We start from the raw sequence: 18344 nt of genomic DNA, 5'->3' as shown, positions 1-18344 counted from the left end.
TCGATTGACCCTTTGTCAGATTCTGAGTGACACAAAGGGGATGATGCTGGACTCTGCACTGTGTGACAGTGGAGCTGTTCTCAGAGCAGCTCCTGATGTAGGAAATCCAGTATAAAGATCAGCAGGGACTGCAGTCCTTTCAGAGCAGCTGTGTAGTGTAGCCAGCTTCCTTTTAGTCTTGGTCGAGTGAACACAAAAAGTTTAAGTTCAGAGCAGAGATATTTAACATCAAGTGAGTTTCCTCTGTTGATTTTGCTCAAGTCCACAGTTAAAATAATCTGCAGAGAGTCCTGAATGCCTCATTACCGCAAAAAAGATTTAGTGATGGATTTCCTTCTGTTCCACTGAATTCATTTTTCACCTTACAATTCTACACACTATTGACAACGGGAGAAAAAATTCAAGCAAAAACATTCATGAAATTGTTGCACATGTATGTATGTGTGTGTGTTCCTAAAATAAAACATGTATTGAATTGTATTGAAGTATTTACAGTTTTTACCATGACACTCAGAATTGAGCTCAGCTGCACCCTGTTTCTGGTGATCACCTGCCAGATGTTCCTACAACTTGGAGTCCACTTGTGGTAAATTCAGTTTATTAGAAATGGTGTGATTTATAATGATTTGATAGGTTCCCATGTTTGACAGTGTATGTCACAGCACAAATCTAGCTACGAAGTAGTTGTAATTGTAGACAGGATTACATTGATCCATTCTCTTCCACTTATCATAATCAGCATTGCACAGGGCCTATCCCAGCTGCATTGGGGTGAAAGGCAGGGTACACCCTGGCTACATCGCCAGTCTGTTGCATGGCTAACACAGACAACCATTCACACTTACATTCACACCAATAAACCGAGCCCCACTAATTGCAAATCTTTTGACTGTGGGAGAAACACGCAAACTCCAGACAGAAGGGTCACATGACATGATAGACCTTCTGTAAGATAATAATGCTAACCACCCTGCCCCAGGCTAACATGGCAAAATGTAGAACAACTTAAGTGGTGTGAATACTTTATTTTTTACTGCACAATACTTCTTTAACCAAGTACCTGTATTTTCTCTTTGTTGCACGATTACAAAACTGGATTGCCACTTCGACATGACACAAACTTGATTGAACTGTAATATAACACAGCACTGAAAAACACACTGCTGGAGCTTCAAAGAACACCATAAACATGCAACATTAAAATTACTACAAAGTTCCATAGCAAAATAATAAAGTAGGACTGGCCAAGCAATGCCTGGCTTTTAGCTCCAAGACCAGTTAAAGAGCAGCCATAGTACTTCAAAAGCAACATTCAACTCAGGAGAGAGGCAAAAAATAAGTGATCAGTAGTGCAAATAACATGTTCCAGCACTTAATCCAAAGTTTAATGACTCTTCAAGGCACAGTCCTTATTTCTACTTATAGTCCTTATTTCATCCACTGGAGTGTCAATACTGAGTCATCCAGAAAGTAAAGGCAAACAGCAGCAGCTGAAGTGAAAATGACACTGGCACAGTCTGGGGTCAAAGTATTTCCCCTCTGTCTTGTAATCCATCCACTGAAGAGAATTTCAGTAGTTTCTCAAACGCGTATCAATAAGTCAAAGCTTGACACTGAAGTTAAGGCCACACTGTCTTTGTTCCTTCTGGAACAGATTCAGGAAGTCTGGGTAGAGTCAGTCTTTGACTTAAAGAATCCCTCTGCAGACGTCACTGCGTGCCTCGATCTGTTCAAAAGTAAAAGATTTGTCTTAAAATGATTGTTGCGTACTCTTCACTTCTTTAAAGGACACCAAAAGTTTTACTGTATTTTTATTCACACACTGATGGGGTGCATTTAAAACATCATCATTGAAAATAACATTTTTGAGAACACCAAAAAGAAGGATTTAAACAACTACAGTCAATGCAGATTGAATACTCACTAATACCAATAGAAGCAATTACCAATTAATGAAGAGAATGGAGTCTTTTGAGTTATATTCACCAAATAGTGAAATCTTGCATAGATCCATCAAAGAAAACCAGTCTTCGAAAGCTTTGTGCAGAAAAAAAAACATCCACACTAATGCAAGGTATCAATTATATATTAGACCTTGGAATGAAATTTATAATTAAAAAGAGTTATCCTAAAATTACTATGAAAGTGAAAATACATAAATTAATCCCACTAAAAGATCTGAGCAATACTCACCCCAGTACAGCATCTAAAGCAAAGCAGAGGTCAGCCTGTAGGAACACAGTGTGATAGGATCAAGAAAAGCTTGCAAGAAAATGAAATGTTAAACCTTTGTTATATGACAGCCTTGTCCAGAAAAGATGCAGAAAAAGAAGTAATACTAAACAAATAATATTAAAAAGGACTATATACAAAGACACTAGCAGGATTTGCCTTTGAAATTAACTCACTTTTTGTGTTAAACTGTTACTGATCAGCCAGTGTCTCTCTATGTAACTTGTGGGAGGTGTGGGTCCAGTAAGAAGTGAGCAGCTTGCTATTATGAATGTGTTACAAATAACATTTCCAGCACATAACCATAGCCCTTGTGAAATGCATGCCAACAGGGATCTGAACGGGCTTGAATTTTGATGATCCCTAGGTTTTAAATGTGCAATTCAGCATTATTAGATTCTTAATGCTGTGAATAATGTTTAATGTGCACCATGTTTTCCTTAGTCTTTTGCTTTGTTTGCTCTGCAGACTCAGAATGAATGATAGTCACACTGATAAACAAAATTTAAAGAAATGTTTTTCGTTCCTCAGTTGTGGAGTTAACTGACCTTAAGGTCTCCAGTCTACAGTGTGGACTCTCCAGGTAATCACACAGATGTTTCATTCCTGATTCCTGCAGGTTGTCTCCTATTAGAGCCACATGTTTCAGATAGGGGGGGTTGGACTTCAGAGCCCGGACCAGAGCAGCACAGCTGATCTCTGACAAACTGCAATTCTCAAATCTGAATAAAGATTAGAACATGTAGAAAAAATAATTGGTAATGTAATCTGATGTTCTAAGCTTAGTATTATTATGTCCTAATGAATTAGTTTTTTTGAACATAATACATGATTATCATCACGTCAGTCTCCTGCATATATCATCCAGTTATCAGCATACCATCCAAACACCTATTCATCCCAAACACATTAATTGCATGTTGGATTAAATACTGTTTTTTATTATCAAATCAAATTTATTTATATATTACTTTAAAAACAACAACTGTTGACCAAAGTACTGTACAACTGAATAATCAGATAAAATTGAAAAAGAAAGTAAAGTCAAGGATAAGAAAATTATAAGAATAAAATAATGACAGCCTCAAACCGACTTGAAAGCCAAGAAGTAAAAATGGATCTTTAGGCGTGTTTTAAAAGTATCCGTGTTGGGGAGGTTGGGATATGTAATGGTCGTTTATTCCACAGTTTCAGAGCAGTCACAGCAAAAGCCCGATCTCCTCTGTGTTTTAATCTGACAAGTAGAAGCATTTGATTTCCAGATGGACCAAATGCTTCTAGAGACTTATTACACAAGCTTACAAAATCAAGTAAGCATCTAATTTACAGACTTTAGCAAATGGATTAATGCTAAGTGCAACAACTTGCAACATTCAGCAGCACAATCACCTCTCTAGACTGATTATAAATAACCAAACTCCAATTGGCTAGAATTGCTTTTGTGTTTTGTCCATAGCGAGAGAATTGCCAGCCACTCATAGCATTTTTTGACAAGATTCACAATAATTTCAAGACTCCTAGAACATAAAACTGGTAAATAGATCAAAAGAAAAAGAACACACAAAAAAGTTCTCCATACTGGTTTTAAATTATGTTTTTTCCCATTGTGATAATTTTTTTTAGCACAAATAAAAAATAATAACAAAACATACAGTTTGCACAGCCTAAAATGTCATAGAGAATCCATGCTTTAAGAACATTAAAATATATATGTGATATCAATGTTCACTTCATCAATCTGATTCTGAAAGTGGATTGAATAGATTGAATGAAGCATCCAAATTTGAGTTCTTCAACAAGTGCAAGGGTTGCGAAACTTTATCACTTCATTTACCCTGGGATTTTCTTTACTTAGTATCCATGCTGAATAGCCCTACTGTGCTTAAAAGCACACTTCTCCTGTTTATGAAGTTTACAATGTCATTAGCTATGTAACAGCACTCAACTCAGCAACCTGCAGGCTATTAGTCAGCTGCTCTAAACTCTGGTCTTTGTCTTACCCACATTGTCCCCTTCACATTTCCAGTTGTCCCACTTAGGACACCAACTGACCCAGGTTACTTACTGGTGCAATGTTGAGGTGAAGATTATTACATTGCTGTACCTTAGTGTAGAGTTTTCCATTATTATAAGTGCTTTTATAGTTTATAGTTATGGGTATAGTTTGAACTTTGTAGTTAAAACTATTGAAAGACCTTGAGAAATAACAACAGATTCAGTTAACTGACCTGAGTGTCTCCAGTCTGCAGTTTGGTTGCCCAAGACTAGCAAACAGTGTCTCTGCTGAATCCTCCAGGTTGATTGAACTCAGGTGCAGCTCTCTCAGATGGGAGGGGTTGGACATCAGAGCTGAGGTCAGAGTTTTACAGTGGTTCTCTGAGAGCCAAACATCATGAAGTCTGTGTTGACGTATGTGTTAGAACATATGTCATTATGAAAAAGTCACATTATGTTTACTTCATGCACTCGTCAAAAAACAACTGGACACTTTCTCTTCACATCAGTGTTTCCACTGATGTGTTTGTTTGACACAAAAAGTTAATTACCTCAGTCTCTGTCAGACCCACAAATTTTTTATTTTTTATTTTGATTTAATGTGCAGACAAAGGGTTCCAGTCAGGCTTCCACGTGGTTATCCAGTGTAATGTGATCTAGCACCAACTCCTTAACCTTATGTGGTCAAGGTTTAACTGGATGTTTCTGACTACTTTTGATTTTTCCTTTTTATTACCTTAAAAATGATTTAGCTTACTTTAAGTGGACACAGTTTTTTTCAACACAACCTCAGATGTCTGACCTTACAGACAGTTTTTTTTTTTTTTTTTCCACTTTGAAATACAGTGTTTGTCATGGTCCGTGGTCCTGTGTCTGTGGAATGCGTGATGCTCGGGTAGCCACACCCCCGGGCTGGGCCATCACCAGCACACCTGCTCTCCATCACGGTGATTACATGGAGATCCACTTAATCCGGCGCTGACGGATGCTCCACGCCAGTCCGTTAGTCATCCCCACAGTGGTAACCAGACTTCCACGAAAAGTGTGCATTCTCTTCTGCTTGGAACTTTGTTTAACCTGCCTACTTCTGTCCAGGTTTCTACTCGGCGTCTGCTACCTGCCTGTCCTCCGGCTCAACTGGATCTCGCGGTGCTCACCTGGCCCACTCGCCATTCCCACGGACTTCCTGCCCCCACGGACTGCCACACTTCCCTCCCGACCTCCCACGGTCCCGTTCTATCGTAAGCCCCTACTCTAACTCAGTCCTGATATGTTTTCCCCGCTTCCTGGCTCCCTAGTAATCATCTCCCCTTTCTATTGCAGCCCCCCGCCGTCCCGATCCCGGCTTCCTCGTGTCATTGTTTCCCCGGGTTTTTAGTTTCTGTTTTGCTCTCTAATTTCCCCGGGTCGCCTTTCGTTGTTTCAATAAAGTGTATTTCTGTTAGCTCGGAGTCTGCGCCTGGATCCTTTCGTGCCCGCGCACCACGGCCCATGACAGTGTTAATATATTGGACCTAAAATCCCAAACAAAAAACAAAAAATCTGTGAGGTTAAAAAGTAAGTTTTTTAATGGTGAAAACCAGAAACGTGTTTATTGAACTATTTCTAGACCTTGAAATGGAAAAATAAATCATGAAGTTCAAAAACCCATGTGCAAATTTAGAAAGGAAAGAAAGTATACATTACTATTTATATTAAAATTCGGGCAATTCTTTAAGTGTTTTTTTTTTTTGTACAAGTATTTACAAAACAGTCATATGTCACAGTTATTCTGTACCACCCCACAACTGATATCTCATGTCTCTGATGAATCACTGGAACAGTGTAATAAGAATAACAAGTAGGTTTTAGTCAGAATAATTTAAGAACTAACCTACTAATGTACAGTGATTTATAATGTTATTCACATCTGGACTCACCGAGCCTTTCTGCAGTTCTTCACAGCTGCAATTAGTCTTTGCCGTCCCTCCTGTGATGTATCGTAGTTCACCAGGTCCAACTCATCCAAAACATCTGACACGAGAAACATATATGCCAGACCCGAGCACTGAATTCCAGATAGTTCCTTCTTTGATTTGTTCTGTGACTTCAGGAAGTCTTGGATCTCCTGATGTACTGAGAGATCATTCATCTCCATTAGACAGTGGAAAATGTTGATAGTTCTGTTAGGACACTTGTCATAAGTTTTAATCTCCTTCAGGTTGTTGATGACTCTCTGGATGGTTTGTGGACTGCTCTTTGTCTGACCCAGCAAACCTCTTAAGAGTCTCTGGTTGGACTTCAAGGAGAGGCCATGAAGGAAGCGAATAAACAGTTCCAGGTGGCCGTTCTCTATTAGGAAGAATTTCTCCATGGCTCTTATCAGAAAATCTTCCAGAGATGAGATGTCCTCACTCAGGAAGTCCTGCAGCACCTCTGTCTTCCTGTTGGTGTAACAGTGGAACATGTAAACTGCAGCCAGAAACTCCTGAATGCTCAGATGAACAAAGCAGTAAACTGGTTTCTGGAAGATCACAGACTCTCTTTTGAAGATCTCTGTACAAACTCCTGAGTACACCGAGGCCTCTGTCACACCCAGACCACACTGCTCCAAGTCTTCTTGGTAGAACAGGATGTTCTTTTTCTGCAGATGTTCAAATGCTAGCTTCCCCAGCTTCAGAAGAACCTCCCTGTCAGCACTGCTGAGCTCTATTCGTCTCATCTCTTTCCCCGTATGGTACTTGTGCTTTTTCTTTATCTGAACCAGCAGGAAGTGTGAGTACATGTCAGTCAGGGTCTTGGGCAGCTCTGCTCTCTCCTCTGTAGTCAACATGTGCTCCAGAACTGTAGCAGTGATCCAGCAGTAAACTGGGATTCCACACATAATGTAAAGGCTCCTGGATGTTTTCAAGTGGGAGATAATTCTGCTGGAGAATGCTTCATCTCTGAATCTTCTCCTGAAGTACTCCTCCTTCTGAGTATCAGTGAAGCCTCGAACTTCTGTCATCCTGTCAACACATTTAGGAGGAATCTGACTGGCTGCTGCGGGTCGGGAAGTTATCCAGATGAGAGCAGAGGGAAGCAGATTCCCCTCAATGAGATTTGTCAGCAGCTCACTGATGGTTGACTTCTGTGTGACATCAGACACAAGCTTCCTGTTGTTGAAATTTAACAAAAGTCTGCTTTCATCCAGGCCATCAAAGATGAACAAAAGATTACACACAGTGAGCGTCTCTGCTGTGACGCTCTGTAATGTTGGATAGAAATCATGGATCAGCTCCAGGAGACTGTACTGCTCATCTCTGACCAAGTTCAGCTCTCTGAATGAAAGCAGAACCACCGCACTGATGTGTTGGTTTTCTAAGCCCTCTGCCCAGTCCAGAGTGAACTTCTGCACCAAGAAGGTTTTTCCAATGCCAGCAACACCATATGTCAGAACCACTCTGATGGGTCTCTGTTGGTCAGGAAAGGTTTTAAATATGTCCTGGCAGCTGATTGGTGTTTCACAGGGGATCTTCTTACAGGTGCTTTCCACCTGCCACACCTCATGTTGGAAGCAAAATTCTTTATTCTGTCCCTCTATGATATAGAGCTCAGTGTAGATCCTGTGGAGGAGGGTTCCACTTCCTGATTTTTCAGGTCCTTCAGTTACTCGTTCACATCTTCTCCTCAGATTGACCTTTAGTGCATCAGAAACTTTCTGCAGACGCAGATCTGTTGACAGTGAGAAAAACAAGAAAAATAAAGAGCAAGAAAACGCTTTAATGTCTTAGCAAAACAATAGGAAGTCCAGTTTTCCAAAAATGAGTTCATTAGCAGAAAGATGTCAGGTCTTTCTTTGTACACAGCTTCTCTGACTGGCTGTCTGCAGATTACCTCTGATTCTGGACCTTTCTCCACACTGGGGACATGAGGAGTTTCTTGATGAATCCTTCAGGACTTCATGACACGAAGCACAGTAGGGCAGCAACTCTGCCCTTTTTCTTTCTCTGTGGACACCAAGAACCATTTATTCTGACCGAATAAAAGCAGTAAAGTAAAGAAATATCTAAGTTTATTAGTGGCACTGGCTTCCAGAAAAATCTTTATTTCTCTCACTGTACACCTAGTCTGTTTCCCTAAGTATGTTTAATTTCTTCTCATCTTTGAACTCCAGAAGGTTTGTTGTAGTTTATTGTGGAAATCACTTTTTTTTTTTTTGCCAATTCCAGAAATAATATAAACTTTGAGGCAAATGTGAAATTAATTAGTTAAAAAAAAGGCAAAAAAATAATTCTTTGTGGTGAGATCTGACCACCAGCTCAGTTCTGGACAAATAGTATTTTACTTGATGTTTGAAGTACCTAGGACTATTCTTTTAAATCACTTTGAATCTTTAGTTGATTTTCATTAGTTTTGATTTCTGTATAGCAGAGGTGTGGACTCGAGTCACATGACTTGGACTCGAGTCAGACTCGAGTCATTAATTTTATGACTTTAGACTTGACTTGAAAAAATGTTCTAAGACTTGTGACTTGACTTGGACTTTTACACCAATGACTTGGGACTTGAATTGGACTTGAACCGGTTTACTTGAAAAGACTTGATATTTCACCCCAAATATAAAATTTAACATGCATATTATATAGAGATTGAAAATGTGACGTCATTCACGGGTAGAACCGCAAAGGATTCTGGGAACTCGTGGCAAGCGGTACTAGCGCACGCAGGCTTTCAATTAAAATCAGTCACACAGCGATAAAAAGAAACACAAAAATGTCAAGAAGCTGTTGTATTATTAACTGCAATAGCCGGTCACATGACAGCCACGGGAAGCCGACGGGTAAAGAGATCGGTTGTTATCGGATTACGTCGTGGAAGAGAAATTGTTCAAATCATGTTTCCGAAGTAACAAAGAGGCGACTGGATTGCAGCCATTCAAAGACCAATTATAATGTCCCAGAACACTCCAGCTCACAGGTTAGTCTGCTCCAAGCATTTACACAAAGGTCAGTCTGCTGTTGTAGTTAATGCGTCATTTTTCTTAACATAATTGGTGATATAGGTTACAAGCAAGTCTGGCGCTGAACAGAAATTGTCGCGCTATGCTCCTTTATTTATTGTGTATAAATAGTGAATTGTCCTGACACAATATTGCGTTTCGCTTCTGTTATTATGGTACATTGACAAAAACATATACTTTTATTCACAGGATAAAACAGGTTTTTTGTATCACTAATTGTCCAGTACGATTACAGCATACAATATTATTGTCACTGCTACATTTCTGTGATGCTACCAGAAATTATTTCCACTACTAATTAATTACCGTTGAGCTCAAAGGTCCTATTAATAAACGGTTAAGGAATGTGTATTTATGAAGACGATTTGTGAGACTGGTAAACTTATGATACGTACGATGGTCTTTCGTTCTACACGGTGCATTTCAAGGTCCTGCACCCATCCGTCGGTAAACTGTACCTGGGCTTGTTGCAGTGACCGGAAGTTACTAAACTTCATGAGTGTATGCACTCACTCCAAGAACCGTATGATTATAAATATGCATATAAATATGCTAAGATGAGATAGCTGACTTCATCTAACTAGCAAATGTTGTCCAGGCTACGTTGGTGATGCAGTTTTTTTTTTAATGTGTATGATATTTTTGTCATGCGATTTTAAAGCTGGTCCTACAACCGCATCCAAGAATAACATGCAGCGTATCTCAGAACTGTCGGTGAAAATTATTCTTGGAGCTAAGTTTAATTGAGCTGCATTTTAAAGAGGTGCAATTTCACAATTTGTGTATATTTTCTAAGTTCACTATTTTGTATGTGTTGAGAAAAACACAGATTTTAAAATTACATGGTCTAATATTTACATTTAGCATAACTGCAACATTATTTTTTCGTTTGTTTTTTTTAAAGACTCGAAAGGACTTGAAATTCAAAGTTTCAGACTTGTGACTTGACTCGGACTTTTACACCAGTGACTTGAGACTCGACTCTGACTTGCCTGACATTACTTGAGACTTGACTTGAGACTTGAGCATAAAGACTTGAGACTTACTTGAGACTTGCAAAACAATGACTTGGTCCCACCTCTGCTGTATAGTTTTATTCTATTATAAATTGAAGATATCTTTCCTTCGCCTGCATTCGCTAATCCTTACATTGGTAAGCACAATGAGTACTCATGCAAAGCTGGTTAACCAAGTTGCTATGCTAAATCAGGGTTCTTCAGTCGATGTTACAAACTCATTCACATGAAAGGTGTGGTGTAGGGAATGGAGTATGAAGGAAGATAAAACTACAAAAGTTCATAGGAAAAATATTAGGAGGTTGAAACATAATGCAGAATGACAGCAACACAATTGCTGTGTCAGTGGAAATTGAGCTGAAAAAAACAACTTTATATGAATATGTGAGCTGGTTGAAACTTGCAAATACAAAGACTAGAAACAAGCTAGTATAAATTTTAGCCTTTTCTTCCCCAAATCACAGAACATTTTACATAGATCTTTAAAAAATTGTATATTTAGTTTTCATTTAAATTTATTACATTTAATGGAAGAATCTTTATTCATAAATGGGGAGTAACAAAACATCTGAAAGACTGGGCAGAAAAGTACAGGAGAGACTGGTGAAGAGACCATACTGTGAAGTCGGCTAAAAACGAAGCTATATTACTCAACACCAAAAGACATAGTCAGTGAATACTCCTACAGAAAGTGTGTTTTGGAAAAAAAACACTTGAAGATTGTCTTATGAAATGAGCCATTATCTATACTTTTTTATTTAAATTGCTACACAAATTACCTGCAGAAAAATACCACTATGCATTGTAATAGGAAGAGCTGACACCATGTAAAATAAATATTAAAGACTATAAAATCTGAACTCCTCTTCAGTTTAGTTTACTGCAGAAGCAGTCTCTTACATTTTGCCTGAGGTTCCAGGTTCATGACTGAAGAATGGAGGATAATTTCTAGAGTTCTCACTCTTCATGGACATGGAGCTGGATCCTGGAAACTCTCCATTCCGTTGCTGACGTCTGGAAATAAAAACATGGAATGACGACACCACTGTTGATGTGCATGTTCCTTCTGTTGGCCATTAAGAAGCTTCTCTCTTAGTGTCAATTTCATAGGGGCGAAGCACTGGATGTTCTCAAAACTACTGTACCAGCATGTTCACGTAAATGGTTTTGGGTTGCTATATAAGTGTACTCTATGAAAACAGTTATTTTACAAGGGAAGAAAAAATTACAAAATTTCAAGGACAAAAAAAGAAAAAAAAAACAGGCAAAACACATAGTAAAGACTAAGAGCAACACAGCTGCTGTGTGAGTAGAAGTGTGGGAAAACAAACATAAAAACTTAAGTGAAGCTGTGAGATGGTTAAGAGTTTTATTCAGAGTGACTTGAAACCAGCTGATATGTTAATAAAATTTAACCTATTCTGAAAATAATCATGGAGGACAGAAGTGGAGGACCTTGATCATTAGAGAACGGTGTCTTTAATTTCAAGAGCAATACTTCTTCCAAAAGCAGTCATTTTATATATACTGATTCATAATTTCAAACTTAACCTGCTCCTGAGGGGGTTAATGATAATTCAGTGACTCCACTCCCACAAACCCCTTTAAAATAATATGAAAGACTGTAAAATCCAAAATCATCTTCAGTTCAGTTTACTGCAGAAGCAGTCTCTTACATTGTGCCTGAGGTTCCAGGTTCATGACTGAAGAGTGGAGGATAATTTCTAGAGTTGTCACTCTTCATGGACATGGAGCTGGATCCTGGAAACTCTGTTCTGTATTGCTGATGTCTGGAAACACAAACACAGAATCAAGCACATGTTGTTGCTCTATATCTTTGTGTTGTTGGCCATTAGGCAGCTTCTTTCTCTGTCAGATTCATGAAGCTGAAGCACTGGATGTTCTCAAAACTACTGTGCTAGTTATATCAGGAGCTGGAAACAGGGTCATTTTTTTAAACTGATTTTGAATCCCTAGTTAATATTTTTTTAGTTTGGTTTTCTTTTAGGGTTTTTTGTTTGTTTTTTTGGAACAGTTTTTTTCATTCATCTGGAATCACAAATCCTTGAAATAAACTGGTAAAATACTAAATGTGTAATATAAAAAAAATTATCATTGGATCTACTGAAGTAGAACTCACAGAAACAGTATCTTACTTTGTGCCTGAGTGGATAGGTTCATGACTGAAGAGAGGAGGATAATCTCGAGAATTATCATTCTTCATGGACATACTGCTGGATGCTGGAAACTCCTTCACACCTTTAGAGAGTTTGAGCAAAATCAGCAACACTGACTGCGAGTGTGGGACAAAAATCCTCAACATAGAAATATAGAAACCCATGACTTGCAGAACAGGAAATACAACACAGAAATAAACAAACAGAGATACACACATTCAAGTCTACAATAAACCCAGTAGACCCTCCATTGCATAGAGACAGCAGAGAGGCAGAAAAAGAATGACGATGTCCTGTCCATCAATTTGACCAAAAGTTAATTTTTTGTGTCATATTTATTTTTAGTGTCACAAACTCAAGTACCAAAATGGACCAAAAGAGCTTTTAGAGCTTTTGTTCAAACTTGAGAAACACTCATATCTTATTTCCATTCAGGAACCAATCATTCTGACAACACATTAATGCACAAAAAAACTCACCTTGTTTTCGTCCTCCTGCTTTGTAAAAACAGAGTCCGGACTTTGTTTCAAATACTTTGTTTCCTTGTTACCCAAAGAGAGCAGTCCCTCCCTTCTCCAAAGGAAGTTGTATGACTACATTCCTGGTGTGAGACACAGATTGGCCTTTTGAAGTATTATGTATTTGCTTAAAAGCCACAAACATGAATATAATCCAAACATAGACATAGACCTTGTTAAGGTTCACATAATTGAGGAAGGAGAGTACAAACAACCAGGTCCCGAAGATCTTGGTCAAACAATTGATTTTAATGAATACACGCGTGGGAAGACCATTCTGTATGCAGACAGGAATTAATCTTCGACTTAATCAAAGCATACACAGATTTTTATAGCATCAGGGTTTGAATTAACGACGCCCCTTCATACGTCACAGACAGAATACATACATACGTCAAATCAAAACCACAATGACTTTTAACACAGTTTAAAGGAACGTTGTCTTCTATCTTCATGGCCGGTACTTCCTGTCACTGCCAGATGCTCGCTTGTCATCTTGGCACCTCAGCAGCAGTTCTGCGACAAACTGCTCTTTTGCAACCCCAAGCAAAACATGATTAAACTTCCACCTATAAATGATTCTCTCTAACTGAGTGTGTGTGTGTGTGTGTGTGTGTGTGTGTGTGTGTGTGTGTGTGTGTTGTGTGTGTGTGTGTGTGTGTGTGTGTGTGTGTGTGTGTGTGTGTGTCGACCTTAAATGTTCTCTCATCTCACCCGTTGCACTTCTGACCTTTTACCAGACCAGAGGCTCATCCTTATGTGTAATAACCTAACTGAAACTACATGTACTATGTTGAATAAATGTTTTAATCAAGAACCTCTACTAAGAGCTTAGTAAAAGAATATAAAAGTATAACAGACAATTTGAATAACCTAGTAATTCAAATAGCCTCGTCTAACCTGCTCAGAATAACTTTCGGTTTCAGTCCTGCAAACTCTCTGCAACTTCCTGTCAACTGCAACTTAGTCTTTCTAAAAGACACACACACTGTTTAAACCTCTGAATACAATATCAATGCTGCAGATTATATTATTAATGCACTAGTAATGATGATGATTATTTAACAATAGCAGTAAAATAATTTCCCTGCTCCACAACCTACACACCAGTCAGTTGAACTCAATTTATTTTCAATCACAGTCCTCAGACCTCCATCCATAGTGTTTTACTATTGTTTTATTAAATAAAATAAAATAAAATCCAACTGAAAATAAATAGCTATATATCTCGCTATATTGACATTATGTCTGTGTAGCTTTGTGGCTTCAGATAGAGTCTAAGTATACATTTGTGTTAAAATGTGTTGTAGAGTCTTTAGCTGACGTTTTTCTGACTAAAGCAAAACCTGCTGAACTGCATTCCAGTCAAGACATGTTTTCTGGTTGTGTGTCAGAGATGACTAATAGTTGTGTCTTTGATCTGTTACACGACTATTCAGGGGGTTTCTAATATGTTAGTAATGTTTTGGTTTTTTTTTTTAAATCAGCAACTTAAGAAAAAAAATGAAATGAGAGGGAGAAGGAAAGAGTGAAGCTCTCACTGAGCACTTTGTCATTTGGAAAGTTTTCAATATTTATTTTGGGATTTCTGTTATTTAAAACTTGTATTTACATAAAGGTCGTGTGTGTGTGTGTGTGTGTGTGTGTGTGTGTGTGTCACAGAACAACTGTTTCTGTTTGATTTAAAGCCTCTTACAGTGCATTTAACCTTTAGACCAGGCAAAATAGAATGTGATGCTAAAATGCTGTATGATAAGGGTAAAACAGATTAACGGATTAAAAGAGAAATGAGATGAAACAAATAAGTGAACTCTTGGAGTAAAACACAGGACATATGCAATATGTAATTATGTTTTGTTTTGTTTACTTCAGTCCCAAGGAATCAGTAAATGACAGATGTTGGCTGGTCTTGCAGCTGAAACAGTCTTACTTTGATGTCTCAATGTCACAGTTCTTTAATGTGAATGTGATCAGTCTTGGCAGCAAGTAAAGCCTGTCCCCTTCTTCTGAAGATTTCTTCATTAAATGGTAAATGGCCTGTATTTGTACAGTGCTTTATTAGTCCCTAGGGACCCCAAAGCACTTTACACATCCAGTCATCCACCCATTCACTCACACATTCACACACAGGTGATGGCAAGCTGCATTGTAGCCACAGCTGCCCTGGGGCGCACTGACAGAGGCGAGGCTGCCGGACACTGGCGCCACCGGGCCCTCTGACCACCACCAGTAGGCAACGGGTGAAGTGTCTTGCCCAAGGACACAACGACCGAGACTGTCGGAGCCGTGGCTCGAACCGGCAACCTTCCGATTACAAGACAAACTGCCAACTCTTGAGCCACGATCACCCGTAGGCAATTTGGACAAAGATAGTGGTGCATTGGTATTCTTTTTAAGATTCATTTAATAAAACTATTGTAAAATATACCTATAATCACACTGCAATGTGTCTGTTATGATAGAAAATGTTAACTGTAACACAAATATATATATGCCTATAACCATACTTGCATATATTTATGTGTGTGTGTTAAAGCCAATTGCAAGCCCATTGTGGCTACTAAGGTACAGAAATCAAAAGTACTGGTTTGTCATAATTTGCGGTGACCCAGACAATTAAATGGAACTTTATTATAACTTTATTTGGTAAATTTAATTCAAAGACACCCATTCAATTCAAAGACCCGACATCCCTAGCGAGATCAGGAGAAATAGACGAGGTGTCGTGCCGGGAAGGAGCGTCGTCACCCAAAAGGGAGACAAAACACACCATCTCTCCCTTCTGTAATCATGGGAAATGTGTGATTGCTCCCTAATAATATGGACGAGCTAACAGCAGACTGCAATTGCAATCTCTGAGAACCCTTTTTCTAATATCAGGGGACTAAAATCATGCATCTCTGGACTCCACACTGCCCACCTTCACCCTGTATGTGTCATGCCCCACCAGAGACAATAAAACATTGGACTTACTGTATTAAGCCAGCACAAAGGAGGCATACATTTCATCACATCCACCTCTGGGAAGATCCGATCACAGCCTGGTGCACCTTGTCCCTGTGTACAAACCCTTAGTGCGCTGAGAGCCACAAATCAACCGCACAGTGCAGAGATGGTCAGAGGAGAGCGATGAGGTTATTAAGGACTGTTTTGTGTCTAATGTGTGGGAGGTGATCTGTGATGACCAGGGGAAGGACATTGTGACCTGCAATGTCCTTCCCCTGGTCATCTCCTGATAAAAGCCTCAGTTAAAAAAAAAAACACTGTACAACTGAGCCAATCTGTTTTTCCAAGGTGAAATTGCTGTCAAATATAACCCCCAAATTTTTGGCATGCAATTTAATAAAAGGCTCAGGACTTTGCAGGTTAACATGAGAGGTGCTGGAGCTTCTCTTCAGTTAAAGATAGATCTGAGTGTCACTGGCAACAAATGTTATATTTGCTAAAAATTTGACCTAGAGACAGCATATAAATAGAGAATAAATTTGGCCCCAGTATCCCTGGGGGACACCACAACTAGATCTCCAAAGCTCACAGAGGAAGTCCTGTCAGATAGGTATGACTTGTACCACTCTAATGGAATGAGCTTGATGCCGCAATGCTCCAGTCATGAGATCAAGATGCTGTGATCAACAATATCAAAGGCAGCTGTCAGATCCAAAAGCAAAAGCACCGCTGAGTCTCCTGAGTCAGTGGCTAATAAAGATTGTTAAGAACTTTTAAAAGTGCAGTTTCAGGGCTGTGAAGAGCTTTAAAACCAGACTGAAACCTCTTAAGAACATTGTGTCCATTTACAAAAGATTGCAGCTGAACAAATACAATAGTTTCCAAAATTTTAAATAGAAAGGGAAGCTTTGAAATAGGCCTGAAATTTGAGAGGACAGAGGAATCTGTGTATTGAATTTACAAATTTGAGTTTAAGCACATACAGTGGGGCAAAAAAGTATTTAGTCAGCCACCGATTGTGCAAGTTCCCCCACTTAAAATGATGACAGAGGTCAGTAATTTGCACCAGAGGTACACTTCAACTGTGAGAGACAGAATGTGAAAAAAAAATCCATGAATCCACATGGTAGGATTTGTAAAGAATTTTTTCGTAAATCAGGGTGGAAAATAAGTATTTGGTCACCTCAAACAAGGAAAATCTCTGGCTCTCACAGACCTGTAACGTCTTCTGTAAGACGCTTTTCTGTCCCCCACTCGTTACCTGTATGAATGGCACCTGTTTGAACTCATCATCTGTATAAAAGACACCTGTCCACAGCCTCAAACAGTCAGACTCCAAACTCCGCCATGGCCAAGACCAAAGAGCTTTCGAAGGACACCAGGAAAAGTATTGTAGACCTGCACCAGACTGGGAAGAGTGAATCTACAATAGGCAAGCAGCTTGGTGTGAAAAAATCAACTGTGGGAGCAATCATCAGAAAATGGAAGACATACAAGACCACTGATAATCTCCCTCGATCTGGGGCTCCACGCAAGATCTCATCCCGTGGGGTCAAAATGATCATGAGAACGGTGAGCAAAGATCCCAGAACCACACGGGGGGACCTGGTGAATGACCTGCAGAGAGCTGGGACCAAAGTAACAAAGGTCACCATCAGTAACACACTACAACGGCAGGGAATCAAATCCCGCAGTGCCAGACGTGTTCCGCTGCTGAAGCCAGTGCATGTCCAGGCCCGTCTGAAGTTTGCCAGAGAGCACATGGATGATACAGCAGAGGATTGGGAGAATGTCATGTGGTCAGATGAAACCAAAGTAGAACTTTTTGGTATAAACTCAACTCGTTGTGTTTGGAGGAAGAAGAATACTGAGTTGCATCCCAAGAACACCATACCTACTGTGAAGCATGGGGGTGGAAACATCATGCTATGGGGCTGTTTTTCTGCCAAGGGGACAGGACGACTGATCCGTGTTAAGGACAGAATGAATGGGGCCATGTATCGTGAGATTTTGAGCCAAAACCTCCTTCCATCAGTGAGAACTTTGAAGATGAAACAAGGCTGGGTCTTCCAACATGACAATGATCCAAAACACACCGCCCGGGCAACAAAGGAGTGGCTCCGTAAGAAGCATTTGAAAGTCCTGGAGTGGCCTAGCCAGTCTCCAGACCTCAACCCCATAGAAAATCTGTGGCGGGAGTTGAAAGTCCGTGTTGCTCGGCGACAGCCCCAAAACATCACTGCTCTCGAGAAGATCTGCATGGAGGAATGGGCCAAAATACCAGCTACTGTGTGTGCAAACCTGGTAAAGACCTATAGTAAACGTTTGACCTCTGTTATTGCCAACAAAGGTTATGTTACAAAGTATTGAGTTGTATTTTTGTTATTGACCAAATACTTATTTTCCACACTGATTTACGGAAAAATTCTTTACAAATCCTACCATGTGGATTCATGGATTTTTTTTTCACATTCTGTCT

The 18344-nt window shown here is 39.4% G+C and overlaps 1 protein-coding gene across 1 annotated transcript; it reads right to left on the bottom strand.

Annotated features, from left to right (window-relative positions):
* Positions 1-1018: 1018 nt before the first annotated feature.
* On the bottom strand, positions 1019-12932 carry LOC113010347 (NLR family CARD domain-containing protein 3-like). Its single transcript, XM_026149398.1, has 10 exons — positions 12881-12932; positions 12381-12483; positions 11901-12014; positions 11125-11238; positions 8083-8195; positions 6147-7920; positions 4461-4631; positions 2781-2954; positions 2194-2228; positions 1019-1726 (listed from the first exon to the last, which is right to left on the bottom strand). Exons 2-9 carry the CDS (start codon positions 12452-12454, stop codon positions 2207-2209), a joined length of 2556 nt encoding a protein of 851 aa, XP_026005183.1. The 5' UTR covers positions 12455-12483; positions 12881-12932; the 3' UTR covers positions 1019-1726; positions 2194-2206.
* Positions 12933-18344: the final 5412 nt, after the last annotated feature.

The sequence above is a fragment of the Astatotilapia calliptera genome, chromosome 3 (genome assembly GCF_900246225.1).
Source record: "Astatotilapia calliptera chromosome 3, fAstCal1.2, whole genome shotgun sequence".
NCBI classification, from domain to species: domain Eukaryota; kingdom Metazoa; phylum Chordata; class Actinopteri; order Cichliformes; family Cichlidae; genus Astatotilapia; species Astatotilapia calliptera.
The sequence above is the reverse complement of the archived record's forward strand: the minus strand, read 5'-3'. Positions and strand labels throughout refer to the sequence as shown.